The sequence below is a fragment of the Microcebus murinus genome, chromosome 26 (genome assembly GCF_040939455.1).
Source record: "Microcebus murinus isolate Inina chromosome 26, M.murinus_Inina_mat1.0, whole genome shotgun sequence".
In the NCBI taxonomy this organism is placed as follows: Eukaryota; Metazoa; Chordata; class Mammalia; order Primates; family Cheirogaleidae; genus Microcebus; species Microcebus murinus.
In genome coordinates, this window is record NC_134129.1 from 20,681,237 (window position 1) to 20,707,565 (window position 26,329).

Below are 26,329 nucleotides of genomic sequence, written 5' to 3' on the forward strand. Positions count from 1 at the left end.
TCACCCTCAAAAAAACAGCCCTGTGGCCACTCCTTTGACCTGCGGGAGCATGTGTGTGTGCAGCAGACGTGTGTGGAGCCTCTGCCGTCTGTCTGTCGCTCCGGTGGTAGGAAGATGAGTGAGGCACCGTCTCGGGCCCCGGGGGGCTCCCATTCTGGTGGGGGGAGCCCGGCTGATAAGCAGACAGCAGCAGAACCTTCTGGTAAGTGTTTCGCTGAGCGTGGGGAGGCGCGGAGGCTGCGGACTCCCACATCAGAGAAGACTTCAGAAGGGACCACGTGTCGGCCGGTCTTTGGGGAGGGGTTGACGTTGGCTAGGCGGAAAAAAAAAAAGAATAAAAATGGAACTTTTTAAAAAATCTTTATTATTATTTTTTTATTATTTTTTATTTTAGCGTATTATGGGGGTACAAGTGTTAAGGTTATGTATATTGCCCATGTCCCCCTTCCCCCCTCGAGTCAGAGCTTCAAGCATGACCATCCCCCAAACGTTGCACATCTTACTCCTTGTGGTTGTATACACCCATCCCCTCCTCCCCCCTCCCACCCTCTCAACACCCGATAAATGTCATTCCTATATGTCCACTTAGGTGTTGATCCGTTAATACCAATTTGCTGGTGAGTCCATGTGGTGCTTGTTTTTCCATTCTTGAGATACTTCACTTAGTAGAATGGGTTCCAGCTCTATCCAGGAAAATACAAGAGGTGCTAGATCACCATTGTTTCTTAAAGCTGAGTAGTACTCCAGGGTATGCATATACCAAATTTTATTAATCCACTCATGAATTGATGGGCACCTGGGTCGTTCCCACAACTTTGTGATTGTGAATTGTGCTGCTATAAACATTCGAGTGCAGGTGTCTTTTTCATAAAGTGACTTTTGTTCTTTTGTGTAGATGCCCAGTAGTGGGATTGCTGGATCCAATGGTAGATCCACTTGTATCGCTTTGAGGTGTCTCCATATTGTTTTCCACAGAGGTTTAACTAGTTTGCAGTCCCACCAGCAGTGTGGGAGTGTTCCTCTCTCTCCGCATCCACATTTGTTGTTTGGGGACTTTCTGATAAAGGCCATTCTCACTGGAGTTAAGTGATATCTCATTGTGGTTTTTTGGAGGTAGAGCACTGTTGGCATTTCTTTCTAGGGAAGCAGTGAGGAGTGGATTGAATCTCATTTCGTTTAATTTTCACTAGAAGGTGTAATAGGCAGTTTAAAATACTCTGTGTTCATTATCCTTCGTAGAACTTGTATTTTTGTGTAAGGTGTTGCCAACATCGTAACAAGGGACCCGGTTAAATCTGTTGCGTGGTTCCAACGATTGAGATCTTGACAAATTTAAAATTCATTGGTGAACATAAATTCTCACTGGAGAAAAATAGAAGAGGATCCCAGTGAGTTAGATCTATGTGGTGGTTGCCTGTTTAAAACCTCACCATTTATTTTTTCTCTGTCTTCATCCAAACAAAAACAAAACCAGAAAAGCATTCAATGTGTATGCTTACATTTTTGGAATATATTTTAAATTATCTTGTTTTGTCTAAAACTGTAATGTAAATAAGTTTAAAATTGTTACTTTTAGACATATTTTTATATAATGAGAGGAAATAACTTGAACATGTGTGGGAGAAAGATGAGAAACAATTTAAAATCCATGTTCCTGTTTTTGAAGTGGGTCGGTTTTTACGTGAGTATTAAATGCTGGCCTTTATCAAAAAGTCCCCAAACAATAAGTGGCGTGGATGCAGAGAGAGAGGAACACTCCTACAGTGCTGGTGGGACTGCAAACTAGTTCAGCCTCTGTGGAAAGCAATATGGAGATACCTCAAAGTGATACAAGTGGATCTACCCTTTGATCCAGCAATCCCACTACTGGGCATCTACCCAAAAGATCAAATGACACTCTACAAAAAAGACACCTGCACTGGAATGTTTATAGCAGCACAATTCACAATTGCAAAGCTGTGGAAACAAACCAAGTACCCATCAATACATGAGTGGATTAATAAAATGTGGTATATGTATACCATGGAGCACTATTCAGCTCTAAGAAACAATGGTGATCTAGCACCTCTTGTATTTTCCTGGATAGAGCTGGAACCCATTCTACTAAGTGAAGTATCTCAAGAATGGAAAAACAAGCACCACATGGACTCACCAGCAAATTGGTATTAATGGATCAACACCTCAGTGGACACATAGGAGAAACATTTATCGGGTGTCAGGCAGGTGGGAGGGGGGGGAAGGGGATGGGTATATACATACCTAATGAGTGTGATGTGCAACGTTTGGGGGATGGTCACGCTTAAAGCTCTGACTTGAGGGGGGAGGGGGCAAGGGCAATATACACGACCTTAACATTTGTACCCCCATAATATGCTGAAATAAAAAAAAAATTTTGTTTACATTTAAAAAAAGTAAATCTAATGGAAATTTTAGATGGGGGTATTTTACTTCTTATTAATATTATAAAATGACACCCATAAGAGGGAAGTGTGTAGCTTTTTGCAGATTTTATATTCCGGACTGGTTATGAAATAAATGTGTTTTTGGTACGGCTAACAAAATGGAACATTTCTTGTCCAATGAGCAGGTTGTCTCTTTTTTTAAGGTTACGAGAAGACAGACGAGGTTTCGGAAAAGACCTCCCTGGCTGACCAGGAGGAAGTGAGGACTATCTTCATCAACCAGCCCCAGCTGACGAAGTTCTGCAACAACCATGTCAGGTAGGAGCTGCCAAAGAACACTTGGGACCCGCCGTAGCAGGTCCCAAGATAGCTGTATCTTGGCTATTGTGATTGAAGAAATATTAATTAAGAATTCTGGAAGTAGGAAGACTGCAAAAGGGGTAACCAGCACTCATCACACTCTAATTGCTTTTCCAAACTGGATAAATGTTGCAAAGGGTCATTAACTTAAATGGAAGAGGGTAAAAGGCAATGGCTACCCACACAGGAAGGAGAGGATATCTGGATAACGAAAGCTATTTGGAGGTAAACTGCCTTTGTCCCAAACCTGTTAAATAGAGCGCAGTGTGTTGTTGGTTCCTGTTAACAAGACTTAACATTTTAGGAGAGGCCATTCCGCCTTTCCTTTAAACAGTCTTCAAATACCGGGTTTTGATGCTTGTGCAATTTGGTGCGATGAGGAGGAACAGAGGACTGTGAGAATTATGTCGCTGCACCGTTGTTTTATTCCAACAATAATTTAAAATCTATCCCGGTAAGCGCCGGCCACCAAGTGCACACGCCCGGTGTTTCTCTAGGGGAGGAAGTCCCAGATCTGGGAAGGGCCCATTTGAAATTAATATTTGCAACTTCAGATTCTAGAGGACCATGTTTCGCCCCAAAATAAGACCTACCCACAAAATAAGCCCTGGCAGGATTTCTAAGCATGTGCAATAGAAGCCCCACCCCGAAAATAAGCCCTAGTGGTGGGCGTGGCTATGGAAATAAGCCCTAGTGGTGGGTGTGGCTATGGAAATCAGCCCTAGTGATGGGCGTGGCTATGAAAATCAGCCCTAGTGATGGGCGTGGCTATGGAAATCAGCCCCAGTGAGGGGCGTGGCCGCGCAGTGCGTCTGCACAACCCATGCGTGTCGTCGCGGAGCGGGAAAGGACACGAGCAGCCCTTCTCATCCGCCCCGTGAGAGCTCTAGTGCCCCACAGGAGAGATCGGGGCCAGTGGTTCTAAAGGAAACAGAGTCGCAAGACATTCAGGATGGGATTCGGGGTCTGGAGAGTGAGGATGATGTTCCAGAAGAAGATGACTTCACTGTATTTGAATAAATGTAGATGGTTGTACCGTTCTTAAAAAAAAAAAAATACCACATCCCCCAAAAATAAGCCCCAGGGTGTCTTCTTGAGGAAAAATAAATATAAGAGCCTGTCTTATTTTCGGGGAAACACGATAACATTTCTCCATTTGGGAAGTGTGGCGTTGGCCTCTCCTTTAATGTCCTTTCTATTGGATAATCAAGAGGAAGATCTGGATGTTTCCAAGACCTGAGTGGCGATATCTCACAAACGTGGGCACATCAGGTGTGTTTAGTTTGGGGTCTGAGCCAAGTTCCTGGTGTGGGCGCGAAGAAAATTCAGGTACAAGTCCCGGAAACTTCCCTGTTTCTCTGAAGTTATCCAGAAAAGACATCTCTGTGTCCTGTGTCTGGTCCTGCTCAAGTGGCTGATTTTTTTTTTTTGGCAAGATTGCATTTTCTATCAGTCATGTTATACAAGATCTTATCTAAAGTGGCTCTTCTTTGTAAGCTGCTTCTAGTAACGTTAAGCAGGGTAATTGGCCAAAGAGGACAAATGATACAATGTTGAAAGTAAAACTGGTCTTCTCTCTCTCTTTTTTTTTTTTTTTTTTTTGAGACAGTCTCAGCAGTCTGTTGCCTGGGCTGGATTGCCGTGGCGTCAGCCTAGCTCACAGCAACCTCCAACTCCTGGGCTCAGGCGATCCTCCTGTCTCAGCCTCCTGAGTAGCTGGGACTACAGGCACACACCACCATGCCTGGCTAATTTTTTCTATATATATCTTTTTTAGTTGGCCAATTAATTTCTTTCTATTTTTAGTAGAGACAGGGTCTCGCTCTTGCTCAGGCTGGTTTCGAACTCCTGACCTCGAGCAATCCTCCCTCCTCAGCCTCCTAAGTAACTGGGACTACAGGCATGCACCACCATGCCTAGCTAATCTTTTCTCTATATATATTAGTTGGCCAATTAATATCTTTCTATTTTTAGTAGAGACGGGGTCTCGCTTTTGCTGGTTTCGAACTCCTGACCTCGAGCAATCCTCCCGCCTCGGCCTCCCAGAGAGAGTGCTTAGGATGACAGGCGTGAGGCACCGAGCCCGGCCCTGGTACCCTCTCTTTACCGTTTGGGTAGCCAGTTCCTTTTGCTCTTTTCCGTTCAGGTTAACAACCCTTCGCAACATTCTTCCAAGTTGAGACAGCAAACCCCCATCATCCGGTTTTCATACGGCAGCGACAGAACGTTGTAAATGTAGGTGCTGATCAGGGAGTAATTAAGTTTTACGCTGCTTTTTGTTTTTGTTTTCCAGCACTGCAAAATACAACATCATCACCTTCCTTCCGAGATTTCTCTACTCTCAGTTCAGAAGAGCCGCGAATTCATTTTTTCTCTTCATTGCACTGCTCCAGGTAAAGCCACGTTGCAAAACCTTAGTTCAAAGTCAGGTGTTCAGGTATCGTAAAGTAAATGATTTTTGTTAAGTCTGCGGCCAGTTCACTGAGTTTCCCTGGATGCAGAGAGCTAGGCTGGTTTGGGTAAAGGCTCCGGCCCCCTCTGTTGTAAGCAGTGTCATTCTTCCACCACCTCTTCGAGCCTGCGATTCATTTGTACCAGCTCCTTTTAGATGCTCTGTAAATTTGTTGGGGCAAGAGCCGTTCATTTTGGGCGGCAAAGGAGGATGGGAATTTTTCTTAAAATACTGATTTTCACAGCAGTGAAAGCATCCGCTCCGAACCTCAGAATGCCAGAATCACCGCTTAAAATCTTGAGTTTCTCTTTGTATTTTTGTCAGTTAGCATCAGAAAAAAAATGGTTTCATTAAAAAGTAGCATATGTTAGTCGTAAAAAAAAAAAAAAAAGAATTTAAAAGCACAACAGAACACGAAGAAAAAAATTAAAACTTATACTATTCCACCGCCAGAGACAAACACTCTTAAATTTTGGGCACATGCCCTTCTGATCTTTTTTTTTTCTTTTCTGCAATATAAACGCATGGGTTGTGCAGATGCATTGTGTAGCCACGCCCATCACTAGGGCTGATTTTCATAGCCACGCCCACCACTAGGGCTGATTTTCATAGCCACGCCCATCACTAGGGCTGATTTTCATAGCCACGCCCATCACTAGGGCTGATTTTCGGGGTAGGGCTTCTATGGCGCACATGCTTAGACATCCTGCTGGGGCTTATTTGATGGGTAGGTCTTATTTTTAGGGAAACACAGTAAATACCAGCAAATTGCCTCATCCAGTGTTAGTCTGCTGTGATAATAAAATCAGCAAGGCATATTTTAGAAGGCACTAAGACTTTGCTGTTTTTAAATCGGTTATAAACTTTCTAGCTCTCATTGGATTTTTCTCTTTTTTTTCCCAAATAGCAAATACCCGATGTATCACCAACAGGTCGTTACACCACACTGGTCCCTCTCTTATTTATTTTAGCTGTGGCAGCTATCAAAGAGATAATAGAAGATATTGTAAGTATTTGGCTTTTTTTTTTTTTTATAAATACTTGTGACTCTGTTATTTAACATTTTTTAAAATATTAATTTCTAGAGTTATTTAATGTTGGCATAGACTGCTTAAAATATCCATTCAGCTTAAAAATGTATAGAATATGTTCTTAACCCCCCAAATTAATTTTTGTTGGTTTCTTTAGGGTTAATATTCCTGAATGCTTGTTACAGTATTCTGTTATGTTTCTTTGCTATTTAATTTAACTTAAACAATTGGCTTGGGGAGAAAACTGTATCTGAATTTTATTTTCTATTAAATGAAATAAAGTAACCTCCAAATTATCTAACTATAATGGGGTTTTTGGTATTTTTAATCCAAATACTATAATTTTCACCTTTTTAAATGTTTGATTTTCTTTTTGTCTTATTTTAGTAGTTCTTACATTTCCTTTTCTTTTCTCTGATTTCACTAAAAGAAAGTAAAAGCAAGTTTGCTATTTTTGCCATTCCATAGTAGTAGAAAAAAAGGGGAAGTCATTTTGCCCTTTTATAAAATAGATTCAGGCTTCCCTCCTGCCCTCTAGTTTACCTATTTTAACTATCTTACTTGAAGATGCCAATGTTTTGCTTTGTTTTGTTTTCCTATTCTTTTAAAGTATTTCTTTGCCTGCTGAAATGGTCTTCCATCAAGCCTTTGGAAAAAAAGTTAGATGTCAAGGCAAGGAAAGACTGAGAAGTGTTTTAGAAAGTGCCAATTTCAAGTTTTACAAACATTAACCTTTTTTTCCTGTAGAGAATCTTATTAAGACGAAGACATGAGCCATAGCATCACTAACTAGACCCCTTAGAAATGGGTCAGTTGAACATTTAGATCATTGGGTTCAAAGGCATCCGACTGTGTAGGAGTAGACATAGATCTTGATTGGAAAGAACATATTTGATGGGTACCACCAGCTGGGAAATTGAAGAGATCGTCTTCTCACCTGTATTGTTTTCACAGGCTTACGAACCTTTAAATTATGGTTGGGTTTGGCTGTCTATTCGGATTGGTCTTTTACCACAATTTTGTCTCTTTCTTTGCTTGGCGGACTCATTTTTCTTTCTTCGGTGTAACCTGATTTTCATTCCGCACCCGTTATCTGCCAGGCTGTTGTGCTTGTTGCTTTTGCAAATGCTCTCTCCTCGTTTAATTGCCTCAGTAGCTTTCAGAGTTGGGTGCGAACCCCATTTTACAGGTAGGGAAGCTGAGGCCGGGGGAGAGGTCGTTGTAACTTCCCCGAGAAAGCGATGGAATCGGAATTCCATCTCAGTCCAGTGCTCTTGGCTGCTTGTTATCGTGAAGAGTCACTGACAACAATATTAGCAACATCGATCGTGTTTCTGGGTTCCACGTACTTGCTTTTTGTCCTTTACTAAATCTTGTAATAACCCGTTATGGTATCACCTTTTGGGTTGCTCACGAGTTTTCTCGTGTTCCATGAGCCATCTGTTAGGGACCTCGGATATCAGCACACTGTCCTGTCCATTAGGGACAGTTAGAGGTTTACCGCCAGATTTGCAAATGAAAGCATCAAGAATGAAGAAAGATGACATCATACATAAATGTTTTACCCAGTACCATATGTTAAAAAGGTACTAGGAACTTTAATTCGTTGTTTAAAATTGTTTTTGTAAGTAAAACTGTTATCATTATTGAAAAACAACACCCAAAGTGCATTATGATCTGTCGTTAAGATGATTTATTTATTTATTTTTTCCGAGACAAGAGTCTCGCTTTGTTGCCCAGGCTCGAGTGAGTGCCGTGGCGTCAGCCTAGCTCACGGCAACCTCCAACTGCTGGACTCAAGCGATCCTCCTGCCTCAGCCTCCTCCAGAGTAGCTGGGACTACAGGCATGTGCCCACCATGCCTGGCTAATTTTTTCTGTATATATCAGTTGGCCAATTAATTTCTTTCTATTTATGGTAGAGACGGGGGTCTCGCTCTTGCTCAGGCTGGTCTCGAACTCCTGACCTCGATCGATCCTCCTGCCTCGGCCTCCCAGAGTGCTAGGATGACAGGCGTGAGCCACCGCCCCCGGCCAAGATGATTTAAATAGCGTGCAGTTTGCCCAAAAATGTGCCGTCCCTGGCGTGTGTCTTAGAGAATGTGGTCCGAAAGGTGGTATGATGGATCGATCTTGTCCCCATTTTGCAGAAGAGACAGAGCAGGGAGAGGGGTGAGAATTCAAACAAGGCAGTTTAACTCCAGAGCCCTGCCTCACAATCACTCTTCCAAACTGCCTTCCCACTTTTTGTGGCAAAGCTATAAGCTCTCTAGCTGTGGTTTCTAGTACCCCATCTTTGCAAATAGATGGTGAATTAAATTGTACCCAAGAACCTCTTTTTTAATAGAACTCTTACTGGCATAAGATAATAATTGAGTACTATTAGAAACCAGCTAATCAGGCAGCCCCTAAAGAATGTAGTAATAGTATTGTAAAGTAATGATAGTGACATATGGAGTAGTTTTCTAGTGAAATCGGTGGTCAGAAATTAGCCAAAAGTTGTAAGAGTTGTTTAACAAGAGATCTGTACCAAACTATAAATTGATAGAAAGTTTGAAATATTTACTCCCTATAGAAGGAATGGAAATATTTACTCTTTATAGAAGGAAACTACCAATCAACAGTTTAGATAGTTGCACAAAGAGCTATCTTTATCAGTAGCTGTAACGATTACATCTGCTAATCAGTTCTTTCGGCAGGAGTATTTGAGGTATGACTTAGGTGCTGGGCATTCGTTAGGATACATATTAGGAGGTGTTAGGCCGGGCCCGGTGGCTCACACCTGTCATCCCAGCACTCTGGGAGGCCGAGGCAGTCGGATCGCTTAAGGTCAGAAGTTGGAAATCAGCCTGAGCAAGAGTGAGACCCCATCTCTACTAAAAATAGGAAGAAATTAATTGGCCAACTAATATATATAGAAAAAAAAAAATTAGCCCGGCACGGTGGCGCACGCCTGTAGTCCCAGTAACTCGGGAGGTTGAGGCAGGAGGATCGCTTGAGCCCAGGAGTTGGAGGTTGCTGTGAGCTAGGCTGACGCCACGGCACTCACTCTAGCCTGGGCAACAAAGCGAGACTCTGTCTCAAAAAAAAAAAAAACAAAAAACAAAAAAAAATCCTATTATTAATAAAAGAAAACTAAGATCTGTTAGACTAACGGGTAGAGGCGGGGACAAGTGGAAAAATGAATTCACTATATGTTTAAAAGTAAAATTGACCAAACTTAAACTTACCATCGCCCAACATGATACATACCCAACTCAACCTTGCTCGTATTTTTAGCCCCAGCTGCGGGAAGGCAGGCTCCGTGACAGCGGGCGGTTTCCGCTCTGGTTGAGTGCCCAGCAGTGGTAACGGGGCTCGGCACGTGGCGCTACTGGTAAAGACCGACGGAGTGAAGAAATAGGTTGGGTGGCAGTGAGAGCGAGAAGGGGGCACAAGAATGACTCTTGACGAGTTCCTGGCTCCTGCGGATAAGCGGTGTTCGGTTCCGTGTTCTGAGACGAGGACCAAGGCTTGGGGGGTAAGGTCGCAGGTTGCCTGTGGGCACGGTTCGGGATGCTTTTGGGACTGCGACAGGGAGATGCCAAGCAAGCAGGTGACTGGCTGTAACTGTGGAGGTCAGGGGAGCGTCTTGGCTGGCGTGTGTGTTGTGTACTGGCTGGAACTGCACACGGCGGGCAGCACAGAGCTGAACCAGGAAGAGGATGAGGAGTGAGGAGGGTCGGGGGAATACGCCTTAAGGAATCGAGTCACTGAACAACAGCAGCTGGACGGAGAGGACAAGAAAGGGTCAAGATGCAGACGGAAAACCTGGGCAGTGATGTGATTAAAAAAAACAAAACGCCTTGGGGGTGGGGGGGAAGGATTTCCAGAAGGAGAGTAGAGTGGTCAGCATTGCATACTTAAGTATCCTAAAGTTCATGCAACTACCGTGTTTCCCCGAAAATAAGACAGGAGGGTCTTATATTTATTTTTCCTCAAGAAGACACCCTAAGGGCTTATTTTCAGGGCATGTGTTATTTTTTTTTAAGCATGGTATGACCATCTCCATTGATTCAAATAGAGTGAAGTCGTCTTCTTCTGGAACATCATCCTCACTCTCCAAACCCCGAATCCCATCCTGAATGTCTTGCGACTCTGTTTCCTTTAGAACCACTGGCCCCGATCTCTCCTGTGGAGCACTAGAGCTCTCACGGGGCGGATGAGAAGGACTGCTTGTGTTCTTTCCCGCTCCGCAACGACATGCATGGGTTGTGCAGCTGTGCTGCGCAGCCATGCCCGTCACTAGGGCTGATTTTCATAGCCACGCCCATCACTAGGGCTGATTTTCATAGCCACGCCCATCACTAGGGCTGATTTTCATGGCCACGCCCGCCACTAGGGCTGATTTTCATAGCCACGCCCATCACTAGGGCTGATTTTTCATAGCCACGCCCATCACCAGGGCTTATTTCCATAGCCACACCCACCACTAGGGCTGATTTTCGGGGTAGGGCTTCTATTGCACACATGCTTAGAAATCCTGCTAGGACTTGTTTTATGGGTAGGTCTTATTTTCAGGGAAACACGGTATTTATAAAATACTCTAGTGTATGCTGTCAGATATCGATAATGTTAAATAATTCACTAGCGCTCGGTGATAGGAAATGAGTTCTTATTCTAAGACAGTGAACTCAGAGAATACCTGTTAATTATTTTTAGCTGTTAGGTTGAGAAGGAGTAATGATCTCTCTAAGATGCAAAAGTTAGATGCTTTCTTTCTGTAGTCGTAAGGTCACAGTTGGATTGTGGAGGTGGACCCTTACTTCTTGACAGGTAACCTTATTTATTCTGTGGTGGGTAACACACTTACTTCTTGACAGGTAACCTTATTTATTCTGTGGTGGGAAGGCTGAGGAGAGAGAGAGCCACTTGTGCAAGAATTCTCTCCAGATGGAAAGTGCTGGTTAGGGTGGCCTTGGGTTTCACTAAGATTAAATTTCCTTTTCGAAGTGGAGTGTCTCGTTAATAAGCTTTCGCGAGTCTCCTTCAGTTGGAAGTCTAACCGTTGTCTGTCGTAGACGTGCATGCTTTTGGGAATCTTTGCACCTCCTTTGAATATCTACGTTTACCTGGGGCCATTAATTTGGACCGAAACTTATTTGGTATTACTTTCTAATTTTTTTTTTTTTTTTTACAAACTTGATGAAAAACAAAAAGCCAAATGAGTATTTTTTAGAGTGCTACAACTATAACACATTCTCTCCTGATGGTCCAAATTTAAAAGAACGTTAAAAAATTTATTTAAGAAGGAATTTTCTGGCAAATCGTGTTTACTTTTGAAAGCAATACTCTGCCTGTTAAAAGTCTACGTTAGTATCCTTTTCCTGCCTACTGAGAGTTACAGTGTATCCTGCATCTGGATGTGTCTAGAATCATTTTCGACAGTTCTTCCCCAGAGGAGATTTGAATGCTTTATTTATGCATTTTACGCAGTTCAGTGGCAGATTGTTTACGCAGATTGCATTCACTCTACCAGCTATGACTCCATCCCTCCCGGGTGCTGCTGAATCTTTGCGGAGTGCTGATCCACAGCTCTAGATTTTTCTCTTGGAGAGTGTTTGCGTGTATGCACTGTGATTCTAAAAACCGTGGGGTTTTTTTGGCCTCCAATGGAAAATTTGGGAACTCCACTGGTTTTACATTTCTTTTTTCTTTTTTTGAGACAGAGTCTCACTCTGTTGCCCAGGCTAGAGTGAGTGCCGTGGCATCAGCCTCACTCACAGCAACCTCAAACTCCTGGGCTCAAGCGATCCTCCTGCCTCAGCCTCCCGAGTAGCTGGGACTACAGGCATGCGCCACCACGCCCGGCTAATTTTTTCTATATATATTAGTTGGCCAATTAATTTCTTTTATTTATAGTAGAGACGGGGTCTCGCTCTTGCTCAGGCTGGTTTCAAACTCCTGACCTCAAGCGATCCTCCTGCCTCGGCCTCCCAGAGTGCTAGGATTACAGGAGTGAGCCACCGCGCCCGGCCTGTTTTTATATTTCTTTCAACCCATGTTATAGTCAGGCATGCGCAACTGAATTTGACCTTGAGGTTTGCAGGGTGGCACCCTTGAGCAGAGAGAGAGTTACCCTCAGTGCTTTCCTGCAGTGTTAGCCTTACTGATGGGTTGTGCTTGATGCTGCAAGTGTAGACTTAAGTCATGCAAAACATCTCATTGATTCTCGTAGACAAGATAGCTTCCACTGGCCACTCACCTTTCCTCTGACCTTCTGTTTTTGTTTTCTTTCTCACTGCCATGAAACCTGGGCTCAGGTAACTCTCCAGACTTATCCGCCTAGACCCAGGGGTCCTCAAACTTTTTAAACAAGGGGGCCAGTTCACTGTCCCTCAGACCATTGGAGAGTGCGCACTGTGGGCCCGGGACGAGTCGGCTGCTAAGCAGGACAGGCAGCGGCTGCAAAAACACCCAGAGGGCGGGATAGATGTGCTGGGGGGAAGCATGTGGCCTTCAGGCTGTAGTTTGAGGACGCCTGACTTAGAGTAATGAACCTGTTTACCCTTTAATTTTGGAGGTACTTTTGGGAGCAAGGAGAATAGGATAGGATCTTGCGGTTCAGTGGCTCATGGTTGCCACTGGAGGTAGATTTTGGGGAACAGTGAGCAGAAAGGGCCATTTGCAAGTGGTAGATGCATCTGGCTCTGGTCATCCACACACTCCAGCACATCCATAAATCATAGTGGATGTACTCAGCTTAATTAGATAATGAATTTCAAAAGAAGCTGAGACTATTTCAATACCATGATTAAAAGGGTAATTATTATAGGTAACTCTCTTGAGCATATCTTCACTTTCGAGTGAGTTATTTAAGCCAAAGACAAAATCAGCCTTTCAGTTTGAATTTTCCTTGTATGTTAAAATTTTAGGCCAGGCAAGGTGGCTCATGCCTGTCGTCCTAGCACTCTGGGAGGCCGAGGCAGGAGGATCACTTGAGGTCAGGAGTTCGAAACCAGCCTGAGCAAGAGACAGACACCGTCTCTACTAAAAAAAAAAAAAATAGAAAGAAATTAATTGGCCAACTAAAAAAATATATGTATATATATACATATATATACATATATACATACATATATATATATATATATATATATATATATATATATATATAATGAGCCGGGCATGGTGGCGCATGCCTGTAGTCCCAGCTGCTCGGGAGGAGGCTGAGGCAGGAGGATGGCTTGAGCCCAGGAGTTTGAGGTTGCTGTGAGCGAGGCTGATGCCACGGCACTCACTCTAGCCTGGGCAACAGAGTGAGACTCTGTCTTCAAAAAAAAAAAATTTTTTTTTTTTTTTTAATCTGACCTGTGTGCTAATGTGAGATCCTCCTGAAGGGAGCCCAAACTTGAGCTCTCAGAAGAGGATCACTGCAGAAAGATGCTGCAGCTTGTGCTTCTGATTTTAGAATTCCTGAGCATCTTTTGCTTTCTCATGACCCTTCCCGCGTTGATGCAGCTTACTAAACACTGAGATGGACGTGAAAGGGACCAACCTGCAGAAACAGGAGCTAAAAAGAAATCCTCTCTTTTGTTGTGCGTGCTCTTTGGTTTCATTGATTTCATTCCCTTTCTCACAGCTGTTCTTTTTGCTTTTGAACTTTAGAAACGCCATAAAGCGGACAATGCTGTGAACAAGAAACAGACACAAGGTAGGAATTTTACGTCTTACTTCTTCCCACGTGTGTCAAGTAACGCTCATGGTGAAATATTTTCAGATCGTTCCGGTTAAGTATAATTCAGTGGAGAGTACTTCGTTATCCCTTAGGTTTTTCTTTCAGGGTAGGATGGATTCTTGCTTTGTGGCGTTTGTGGCTTAAGTTCGCATTAGAGCGATTCTCGGTGATAATGCTTTTGAAAGCCAACGTTTTTCTAATATGTTTAAGTGCTTGGTAGCAGTGAGCTCCCGAATATAGTCCTTAAAGTCTGGCGGTTGTTTCTGGCAGCGTTAAATACCGTAAACTGTCTTCGCTTGTCATCTGCAGGTGTTGCCGTAGAAAAAATTTACAGAAAATAATCACATGTGATCTTCCTGGGGGTGAAAAGCAAAATTGGAAAGCAAAGCACTCTTGAGTTATTTTATACATGTAGATGGCGTGTGCTCCGGAAATAAAGATGGGTAACACCGGGCCAGCTTCTGCAGAGTGCATGGTGTTCTTGGCGTGGCTCTTTTCGAGTGAGGAGCCGAGACCAAAATGACCTTTGATGGAAGCAAATAGACCATCATGCTCTAAGATGATTTAAAAAAAAAATACCCAGGAACATGGAAACTCGTTGTATTCTGTCCTGGAGCTTTCCCCTCTGTGAGCCTCATCCTTCTCAAAAGTTCTCCTAGTGGCATGAGGGTCAGGGAAGTCGGCCAACGTTACCTGGCAGTTAAGGACAGGGTTTTTACCTGGCTGATATTTTTACGGGGCCCCGTCAAAATGCCCTGCTTCTTTCTTTTCTTACCACTTCACACCTAAAAGCATCATATGCTGATTTTCGATATATTTGAGGGAAGATGTATTTATTAATTTACCTAATAGAATTATAAAATAGTTACTGAGATTATATTATGAGACGTACAAAAAAAGTGTAAGATGAGAACTTCAGCTCCGAAGAGCTTGTCGCCTCTTTGGCGAGACAGGTGCGTGAACAGGTGTACAAGTGCGAGGTAAGAGATTTTGTGGAAGACGCAGGATTTGGACCACATGATCTCAACGTCTCTCTGGATTTTTGTGGCCAGTCGTGGTGCCCATGTGAAATGCCATAGCAGCTCAAAAGGAGAGAAAAAGCTGGTGTATCCTGAGGTAGACCTTGAATGTTGGGAGGACTTTGGATGAGCCAAGAGACAAGGGGAAGACATCATACCATGTTTCCCCGAAAATAAGACCTACGGAGACAACAAGCCCCAGCAGGATTTCTAAGCATGCGCACAACAGAAGCCCTACCCCGAAAATAAGCCCTAGTGACGGGCGTGGCTGCGTAGCGCATCTGCACAACCCATGCGTGTCGTGGCGGAGCGGGAAAGAACACGAGCAGCCCTTCTCATCTGCCCCGTGAGAGCTCTAGTGCTCCACAGGAGAGATCGGGGCCAGTGGTTCTAAAGGAAACAGAGTCGCAAGACATTCAGGATGGGATTCGGGGATTGGAGAGTGAGGATGATGTTCCAGAAGAAGACGACTTCACTCTATTTGAATCAATGTAGATTGTTGTACCGTCCTTGAAACAAATAGCACATCCCCTGAAAATAAGCTCTAGGGTGTCTTCTTGAGGAAAAATAAATATGAGACCCTGTCTTATTTGGGGGGAAACACGGTATGTGGGGGTCGAGTGGGAAAGGAGGCGGTGAAAATTATTGTGGACAGGAATGAAGAAGACTTCTGGGCTGGTCTGCTAAACCGTTATTAGAATGCCAGGGATGGGACAGAGACTCATACCAGAGGGAAACAAACACAGGATTGAAAAGGCAGGCAGGGGTCAGATTTTACAGGCCTTTGAAGGCCGAGCAAAGGGAATTCCAACTTCTCTGTTGAAGGTTTATGAGCCAAAAAAGAGGCAGGATGCACATGGAGGGAGAGAATGGAGGGCAGGATGAATTGGAAGAGGGGAGGAAGCTACCCCAGCAGTTTGGGTGTGAAGGGACACACAGAGGAATCGAAAGAGGAAAAACCCAGGTGTTTCAAGTACTGGTGTTTTTGGCAATATGCACTTTTTGCATTTGTTGCTATATTGCTCAAAATACTCATTAACAGCTTTGGAAATAAAATTAAGTAAACGCTTTTCCAATGCAGCGGAACGTTCTGTCTTCAGTGACTGGTGGTTATTTATCTTCAAGCCTCTGCTCACGAAGTCAGCATCGTGCAGTCAAGGAATATCGTGTTTCCCTGAAAATAAGACAGGGTATTATATTTATTTTTCCTCAAGAAGATACACGAGGGCTTATTTTCAGGGGATGTGTTGTTTTTTTTTAAGTACAGTACAACCATGTACATTTATTCAAATATAATTAAGTTGTCTTCTTCTGGAACATCATCCTCACTCTCCAAACCCCGAATCCCATCCTGAATGTCTTGCAACTCTATTTCCTTTAGAACCACTGGCCCCGATCTCTCCTGTGGAGCACTAGAGCTCTCACGGGGCGGATGAGAAGGGCTGCTCGTGTTCTTTCCCGCTCCGCGACGACATGCATGGGTTGTGCAGATGCGCTGTGCAGCCACGCCCATCACCGGGGCTGATGTTCATAGCAACGCCCACCGCTAGGGCTGATTTTCATAGCCACGCCCATCACTAGGGCTGATTTTCATAGCCACACCCATCACTAGGGCTGATTTTCATAGCCACACCCATCACTAGGGCTGATTTTCATAGCCACACCCATCACTAGGGCTGATTTTCATAGCCACGCCTGTCACTAGGGCTGATTTTCGGGGTAGGGCTTCTATTGTGCACATGCTTAGAAATCCTGCTAGGGCTTGTTTTATGGGTAGGTCTTATTTTCGGGGAAACACAGTAGCCATCGTGGCTGTAATGATTTTGGGCTGCCACACCTCGTACTCACAGGTGCTCCCATTTTTTGGGTCCTTATCTGCTTCCAGAAGTATTCCCTTTTGTCTGCCGGTCAGAGAAAATGTTCTTTCTTGGTTCATCAGTCTTTTTCATGGATTCACAGGTGAGCCCTGTGGCTAATAATGAAGACTAGGCAGGTGAGAGAGAAAACTTCTAGAGTCAGTGTCCATAAAACTCATCTCAAAAATAAAACGTTAGGGCTTAGCTATAAAAACCATTTTAGTCAACAGAATACGGTCAGCCCTCTGCAACCTGTGGGTTCCTCATCTTCAGATTCGGCCGACCGAGAATTGAAAATATTCAGGGAAAGAGAAATACAACAATAAAAAAAAAAATTCCAAATATAAACATGCAGTATATAACAGCTATTTACACAGATACTGTTTCCATATTTCCTGTATGCTAGTTACGCCATTACATTGTATGAGACATTGCAAATAATCTAGAGACGATTTAAAGTAGATGGGAAGATGTTCCTAGAATATATGCAAATACTACACTGTTGCATATAAGGGCCTTCCACAAGTTTGAGCGTCTTGTAGCTGTACTTGGAAGTCCTATTTCCAGGCTATTAGTTTAATGCTTGAAATTTGTTCTCTAAAACAATGGTATCTTTTTGTGTGTGTGTTTTATTCTTTTGCCTACTTTTTTGAGTATCGGTCTCCTTGGTTTGGCAGTTGATAGGAGATAACAAAAATGTTATTAAGTAGGGTCCTGTCTGCTGTCCGATAACTCAAATTGCTTAATATGAAAAGCCACCTGTTGGCATTACTCTAGAATGAAATTCCGTTTACTTTCCTGCATCCAGGCAGGAGTGAGGGTGTAAGAGTGTGGGAAGGGGGGTATTTTTAACGGGCAATTGATTTCTGACAGACATTCAAAGCACTAAACTTAAATTTTCATCTTCCAAATGTTTACCAAGACCACATAATATAGAAGGACATTTTTTCCCCTCCATTCAAATATTAATCCTTCTATAGTCTTAGAGAGGTGAATGTTATCTTTCCTTATTTTGCATGGAGCAGTAGAGAGGGATTCTGTCATTCCCTAGCAGCTGCGTAAATGTGAATTTGTAATTTTATTTCCTACCTTTTCAACCATTCGACTGAAGACTGGTGCCTGTCTGGTTGTCTCATTTTCATTGATTAATGGGCTCAGTCGGGGATCTCGTTATGGAATTCAGACCTAGCTCAGACCTTCATGCACTCCACATTTGTGCCTGTCATCAACATCACTTCTGGACACAAGCCACCTCTTGCCCCAAAGATGTCAGCCGGTTAAGTAGATGGTTCAACCACCAGGCAAATGTGCAATTGTGTGTTGTTTTCTGAAAACCCAAGTTGCAGAGGGAGGGCAGAGTAAATTGATGCTCAGAAGTCCAGGGTGCAGTGAGTGAGTCTTTTTTGGTTTTCTTTGTTTGTTTGTTTGGGTTTTTTTGTTTGTTTGTTTGTTTGAGACAGAGTCTCACTCTGTTGCCCGGGCTAGAGTGAGTGCCGTGGAATCAGCTTAGCTCACAGCAACCTCAAATTCCCGGGCTCAAGCGATCCTCCTGCTCCAGCCTCCAGAGTAGCTGGGACTACAGGCATGCACCACCATGCCCGGCTAATTTTTTCTACATATATTTTTAGTTGTCCAATTAGTTTCTTTCTCTTTTTAGTAGAGATGAGGGTGTCTCGCTCTTGCTCAGGCTGGTCTCAAACTCCTGACCTTGAGCGATCCTCCCACCTCGGCCTCCCAGAGTGCTAGGATGACAGGCGTGAGCCACCACGCCCGGCCGTGAGTGAGTCTTTATGAGTTTTATGAATGGTGACTGCTTCTCTTTGCTTGAGTATTTTTGTTTGTGACGGTCCCTGCATCCTAGCAAGGAACTCTGCAGAGCGCAGGTCAAACCTCCGGCTTGCCCTTGCGTTCCCAGCAGCTATCCCAGCCCAGGGTCCTTTCGTAACAAACAGGTGCTCTGCGTGTGCATGACCGATGAATGGGAGAATGAACCTCTCTCTAGGTAAGGACGTGGGCGTAGATAATGGAGGGAGCAAAGAGACCAGGAATGAAAGGAGCCTTCCTGAGAATTCATTATCTGGACTGTGAATGAGCTGAAAAGCAGTATTTTCATAACACTGTGCTCCACACTGTCTCATAGGCAACCGATAAAATACTAATATTAAAATTTCCCCTTGCTTTGCCTTCTGTGAACAAAACCATGTCAGCCCGCCACCCCCAATACTCAAAGCCCCCCGCCCACTGCCCTGTTCGGGACAGCCCTGTCTTCCTGGCATCTGAACCTACCTTCATTTTTCTCTGATTTCTTCCCTCCATACGTGAACTCGGCACCTGACATACTCCCACGTGTCTACACACACGCTGGGGGCCAACTCTGGTTGTTTTCCCTGCACTGGGGTTGTTTTGCCAAATTTATCTCCGCAGCAATCTGTAAATTATAAATTTCTAACTGCCATCGTAATTTGTACATTGAACTCAATCCCCACGTGGATCTGTGGTGGCGGCTGAGATAGATCTTTTTTGAAGTCGTACAAAAAAATATTCTTTCATTTTGTATGAAACACTGCCATCGTGTTTCCCCGAAAATAAGACAGGGTCTTCTATTTGTTTTTCCTCCAGAAGACACCCTAGGGCTTATTTTCAGGGGATGTGTTATTTTTTTTTTAAGTACGGTACAACAATCTACATTGATTCAAATAGAGTGAAGTCGTCGTCTTCTGGAACATCATCCTCACTCTCCAAACCCCGAATCCCATCCTGAATGTCTTGCGACTCTATTTCCTTTAGAACCACTGGCCCCGATCTCTCCTGTGGAGCACTAGAGCTCTCACGGGGCGGATGAGAAGGGCTGCTCGTGTTCTTTCCCGCTCCGCGACGACACGCATGGGTTGTGCAGATGCGCTGCGCAGCCACGCCCACCACTAGGGCTGATTTTCATAGCCACGCCCACCACTAGGGCTGATTTTCATAGCCACGCCCACCACTAGGGCTGATTTTCATAGCCACGCCCCTCACTAGGGCTGATTTTCGGGGTTAGGGCTTCTATGGCGCACATGCTCAGAAATGGACACGCCACAGTGCATGTAAGATATTCATTCTTGTATTCGTTTGTGTTGCAAGATTTGAACGTCCCGTTTGCCAGGATCCTCCTGCCTCAGCCTCCCGAGTAGCTGGGACTACAGGCATGCACCACCACGCCCGGCTGATTTAGCCGGGGAGATACAGGGAATACAGAAATGAATACGCTGTAACCCCGGTGTTCGGGGAATTTGGAAACACAAAACGATAGTATTTAGATTAAAATAATGTATACTTCTGGTTTTAAGACCTCTTAGTAATTAATTACTAGAGTTGCTGTTTAACATTTGGGGGATTATTATTATCATAGGGATTCCTCTTTTCCAGCATCAGAAGGAACTAAATCCTAGTGGTTTCGTACCTGTAAATTGTTCATTTTGCAAATATTTACTGCTTTGTGCTTGGTACTGTGCTGTTTCCAGGCAATTCAGGGTTAAAGCAAATATGAGCTTTGTCCCTGTGGAATTTACTGTCTGGGTAACTTGATGTATTCCTTTTCCTAAGTACTAAGTGCTGTGCTTTCTGTCTGATATCATTCTCTTGTCCTCTTTTATTTATTTACTTATTTTAGTGTCTATTAGCATGTTCAGTATCATACACAGTCGCATAGTAGGGGGGAACGTGTGCGGAATAGCTTGACTGACGTGAAGCAGTAGTGAATGAGACGCTGAGAAATACCTTCCTCGCTATCATACTTGAATAGTAGTAGCCTCTCTGGCTTTTCTTCAGTAAACCAAATATAGAAAATTTGGGGGTGCAGGTGTTTTGCGTTATTGTAAACTTTAAAGGAGGTATCGATTCCTTTTTTATACATATATTTAAATTCTTTTTTTAATTTTATTTATTTATTTTTTTTTTACTTTTGCCCAGGGATGTCCCTCATTTACTGAATGGATTCTTGAACTGTTGGCTTTATGTGTTAAATGTTTACTAGCCTGTTGGAAACCTGTTAACTTCCACGCGTGTGATTCTTTTCTGTGTTTTAAACATTGCCCCTGTCAGGGCATCTGGAGTGTTTTTAAGCCTGTCGCTTCCTGTTTGTTCCACGTCATTTTGGGGGCTCTCCCCTCCAGGCAAGCTCAGTAACTCCTCTGGGTACTGAAGAAATCCTAGATCACACCAAAGAGATTGTGATGATCCTCTCTTAGTGATGTGTAATTGTGGGAGCTAATTGTGCCTTGGTTGTTTCTCTTCTCTTTGTACAATTTTGCATATTCTTGCTAGCGTGACGTTAAAACTTGTAAGAATGGCTGCCGTTTTACTTGAAGTTATTTGTTAGAAATGGTCATTTCATTAGAAATAGCCTTTTCGTGTCCAGTAAAAAAATGTTGTTAAAAATGTCACCTTTTGTCTTTCCAGTGTTGAGAAATGGTGCTTGGGAAATTGTTCACTGGGAAAAGGTATGCATTGATTTTTATTTTGTTCCAGGAGAAAAAAAAAATATGCATAGAAATGTACAGTAGTCGATGTAATTTTTGTATGTGACATAAAGCAAATGTCAAAATTCCACTAATATGAAAGCTATTTAGGAATGTAAACATGCATGGAGTCTTCAGTTAGTCTCATCCATTTAATATTTCTGCAATATTCAAGAAAGACTATTATTTTTTTAAAAAAATAATCTAGAACTTTTATTTCTTTCATAGTATATTTTGAGTACTGTTTTCGTAGATTTTTGTTTTTAACCATGAACTGTTTTGCATTGTAATTTTTTTCTTTAATCATCTACTGTCCAAGTAAAAATAAAAGTTTGAGTTTTGATATTTTACTTTTGTCTGTTTACCTCAAATTCATATATTGAGACTAATCACATGTGCATACTGCTAATTCCTTTAAAACAAAAGTCTTAGAGATTAAAACTCATCTTCTTATGGACTGGAAGCCAGTTCTATAATATCAGAGGTTAATTTGCACATGGGATCTCTAGCATGGCAGTTATGAGTTGAGTCTTAATGTAGCAAAGGTTACTTAGGTGTTCATTCTTTTCAGACCTCACTTTGGAACGGTAAGCGGTTATTATGAGTTCTCCCTTAGTTCTGGAAGAAGATTTGACCTGTAGTCATTCACAAGTGAATAACTTTTGTAACTTGGTCAAAGTCTCTTTGGAGGCCAGGCTACTCTACCCAGGGGACCTTATTTCCTGGGATGCCAGGACACTAAAGGTGTATATCTAAGGACAGTATATTGTCAGGACAATAGATAGAGGTCTAAAGACCACACTTGGTTTGCATTCCAGTATTTCCCAGCCAGTTTCTGCCTGTGGTCTCAATTCTACCTTGTGATGTTCATGGTCACCTTATATTCCTATAAGAGATACATTGTATCTCTCTCAATCAAAAATTAATTGCATTGTTTCATTGATTTTAAATCAGTAGCTGCAATAGAGTCTGACATCTCCTCTTCCAGATAGTTGAAAATTCACCCCCGTCTTTACTTTGGTCTTTGACATAAAAGCAAAAAGAGGAATATACTTTGATCGTGCTTGCTTTATTTCCATGGTAGGCATCTCTCAAAAAAAGCAAAACAAAAAATAAAAAAGCTAGGCCGGGTGCTGTGGCTCCACAGCCTGTAATCCTAGCACTTTGGGAGGCCAAGGCAGGAGGATCGCTCAAGGTCAGGAGTTCGAGACCAGTGTGAGTAAGAGCGAGACCCTGTCTCTACTAAAAATAGAAAGAAATTAATTGGCCAACTAAAAATATATAGAAAAAATTAGCCGGGCATGGTGGCACATGCCTGTAGTCCCAGTCACTTGGGAGGCTGAGGCAGGAGGATCGCTTGAGCCCAGGAGTTGGAGGTTGCTGTGAGCGAGGCTGATGCCATGGCACTCACTCTAGCCTGGGCAACAGGGTGAGACTGACTCAAAAAAAAAAAAAAAAAAGAAAGCTAAAAACAATTTCAAAATAAGTTTCTTTTATGTTCTTGTCTGGCACTTATGGATTTAAACACTTTAGGGAGAAGATGGGATGTAATTAAGTAGGATAAATTGAATTTTATTAGAAACTTTTTAACTAGGGTTGTCAATGTAGTTAAGTATTAATACACATCCCAACAGATTTATATATCAGTTTTTTTAACTTTTTACCTAGACTGCTTGCTCAGAAAATAAATAAAGTCAGGAGATAACCATCTGCTACTTCACTCTAAAATTAACCTTTAAAATATCTTATTTCCCTAATAAACAATCATCATTTCAAAATGGTGCTAACTAACTTGGTTGATTATAACGAATACTTTTTCTGTTTTTGACAGACAAAAATTAAATCTCTAGCCATGCTCACCCATAATGGTAGTGTTTCCCGTTGTCTTTGGAGATAAATGCCTCATCTCACCTGGGCATTCCATTCTGAGATACAGAGGGATAGAATTTAAAGTGTTGCCAAAAGTCGTTCAGCCAAAAGAGCTGAAGTTTTTTAATATTCATAATTAGAATTAGGTAATTAAATAAAATTAATAAAAGTTAAGTGATGAAAATTCATGATAAATATATAAAAATTGACAGCATTCTTATGTTGGCAATATCAAGTTAGAAAATAAAGTGAAAAGAAATCTCATTCCCAGTGCCAGGTAGGATGCTTACAAATAAATTTAAAATACGTGTATATCCTTTGTAAGGAAGGCATCCGTGCTTTAAGCGTTAAAGATTCACACATTAATAACTGTACAAATATGTCCTATTCCTAAAAAAAAGAAAGAGAAAATATTGTTTCAAATTATTAATATAACATAATCACAAGGACATTATTGTTTTTTCCTCCAGAATTGACTAAATGATTAATTTGATTTGCAAAAATGAATAGTAAAAAAAAAGAAGAATACTTTGGAAAAATGAAGAACAGTGTGCAAACGTTAACTATAAGTAAAAGGGAAAGCAAAAGTAATTAAAACAGTGTGGACGAGTTGTAAAAATAGATACTGATGAATAGAATAGCATGGAATACATTGGAGTAGTATGGAATAGAATTTAGTGTCCTGACATAAAGCCCCTTTAATATTTGATAAAAGAGGCAAAAATAATTGGTAAAAGGATTAATTAATCATGTTGGGATTGCAGATTGGCAGTTTCAAGAAATAATACTTGAATGTTTAGTTTATATCTATATTACAACCTATTGCAAAAATAATTTCCAACTGACTAAAAGTTAAATATTTAAACATTGTTTTGGGAAAATATGCAAATAGGATAAAGACTTTAGCAAATATTTGGAGAACAGCAATGAATCTCAAGATCTGTGGATTTTGCTTATATAAATTTTAAAACTAACATACCACGAAAACCAACACAAATAAGTTGGCAGTGTATGTGAAATATTTGTCATACCATGTATGACAAAAGATTTAGGTCATTGTTACATAAATAGGAAATAAAAGTAGGTAATAAGCAGGAAGAAATAGAATAACCAACCAGACTCAGTGTAATATTCAACCTAATAATAAAAGTTGCAAATTTAAACAAGATTGAAATCTTATTTGCTATCTCTTCAAAGCTTGTTATTTCAGAATTTTTATGAAATATTTCATTTATATGCTACTGTGGATTAGCAGCTTGACTATTCATATCGAGAACCACAAAAAGGGGAATTTATCCCAAGAAAATTTCTACATGCATAAAAATGTTTGATTGCAGCATCATTTATAATGGTGAAAAAGGAGAATGCACGGATATACAATGATGGGGAAAGTATTTTATAAATAAGTTACGGCACTCTACACTGTTTTTTTTATTTTTTTTTATTTTTGAGACAGAGTCTCACTCCATTGCCCAGGCTAGAGTGAGTGCCGTGGCATCAGCCTAGCTCACAGCAACCTCCAACTCCTGGGCTCAAGCGATCCTCCTGCCTCAGCCTCCCGAGTAGCTGGGACTACAGGCACGCGCCACCACGCCTGGCTAATTTTTTTCCCATTTTTAGTTGTTTGGCTAATTTCTATCTATTTATAGTAGAGACGGGGGTCTCCCTCTTGCTCAGGCTGGTCTCGAACTCCTGAGCTCGAGCAATCCTCCCGCCTCGGCCTCCCAGAGTGCTGGGATTACAGGCGTGAGCCACCGCGCCCAGCCACACTCTATACTCTTATATATTCTGTGACAAGTAAAAGCTGTCATTTCACAGGCTGTGGCGATAGAAAAAAAAAAAAAAAAAAAACTTACACTATTCATTTAATGAATGCTTGTTGAGTGTATATGCCAGGCGGTAAGCTCACAGCGGCAGGCAGGGCATATATAAAGGTCCCTGTGTTGCAAAATACAGTCATGGGTGACAAGGACAGGACCTGATGGCAGCCGTGTGAAAATGGCTGTTGAACAAGTGGACGGGCACTGAAAAGCAGCCTGACTTGTTGGGGTAGCCGGATGGTGAGGCGGGTCTTTTCTTTGGCTTATGTGGTATTGTGCACCGTTAAACATAAAAATCGATAAACCAAAAACCAAGATGATGGTTGCATGCCAAGGTAACACGATAGGGCTTGGTGCAGACGGCCTCTCTCTTTGCCTGCCCTTCTGAACGTGCAGCCGCTGCGGTTGCTTTCTAATGGGTCTCGGGGGACCTGCAGAGTTGCCCACGGTCAGCCTAGCCACTCGCAGACTTCAGCCCTGAAACACGCACGGGGTTCAGCTCTTGCCCTGAAGCCTCCTCCCTGTTCCAGGAGGTTAAGCTGCAGGTATCTCGTTTTAAAAAGAAACTGTTGCAATTGCAAAGCCCTGCATGAAAAGAGCCATCTGTGTCTTCACTCTGGATGGGTCAGCGGCTGGCTTCATTGCCTGCCCTCCCCCTCCCCATTACATAGAGCGGTTCTTTGCATTGAGATGCAGCTGAGTGGCCACGGCTGTTTAGACATATGCAGGTGGTGAATTTAGAGGAAGAGTCTGGGAATCTGGCAGGTTGTTCTGGCGGAGTGGAGAAGCACAGCCCAGTTGGGCTGCATACATGTGTAAAAGTCCCTCTGGGAAGCTTTGGTGCATGAAGTTTCCACGACAAAATGCATGCCTTTGGATTAAGAGTTTGCATCTCTAAAGATCCCTTAGTAAAAAATGTGAACCTACTGGGACCTAGGATTGGACCAAAGTAGTTGGATATTTATCCATCTACCTTCCTATCAATCAATCAATCAGAGTCTCGCTTTGTTGCCCAGGCTAGAGTGAGTGCCGTGGCGTCAGCCTAGCTCACAGCAACCTCAGACTCCTGGGCTCAAGCGATCCTCCTGCCTCAGCCTCCCGAGTAGCTGGGACTACAGGCATGCGCCACCATGCCCGGCTAATGGATTTTTAAGTCATTCCGTTAAACTGCTTTGTGACGATATTCCTCCTGTTAGAATAGGTGGTGGATAGCATTTTTGCCGTCTTGACCTTTTCTTCTGTCCTAGTCGTCTGGTGCACACACCAGGCTGGGAAGGGGGTGCCGTGTTAGAAGCTCAGAACCCCAAA

At 42.6% G+C, this 26,329-nt stretch overlaps 1 protein-coding gene across 4 annotated transcripts in view; it reads left to right on the forward strand.

Moving 5' to 3' along the window:
• Positions 1 to 26,329, forward strand: part of ATP8A1 (ATPase phospholipid transporting 8A1) — a 231,557-nt gene that overhangs the window by 35,866 nt on the left and 169,362 nt on the right. For 3 of the 4 annotated variants that reach the window (XM_075997957.1, XM_075997956.1, XM_075997959.1), the window contains exons 2-6: positions 2,606 to 2,720; positions 5,056 to 5,155; positions 6,122 to 6,220; positions 13,892 to 13,937; positions 21,274 to 21,314. In XM_075997957.1, the coding sequence (XP_075854072.1) occupies positions 2,606 to 2,720; positions 5,056 to 5,155; positions 6,122 to 6,220; positions 13,892 to 13,937; positions 21,274 to 21,314 (401 nt within the window). Of the gene's footprint in view, positions 1 to 2,605; positions 2,721 to 5,055; positions 5,156 to 6,121; positions 6,221 to 13,891; positions 13,938 to 21,273; positions 21,315 to 26,329 lie in introns of those variants that run through there. The other variant, XM_075997958.1, reaches the window with a different exon arrangement.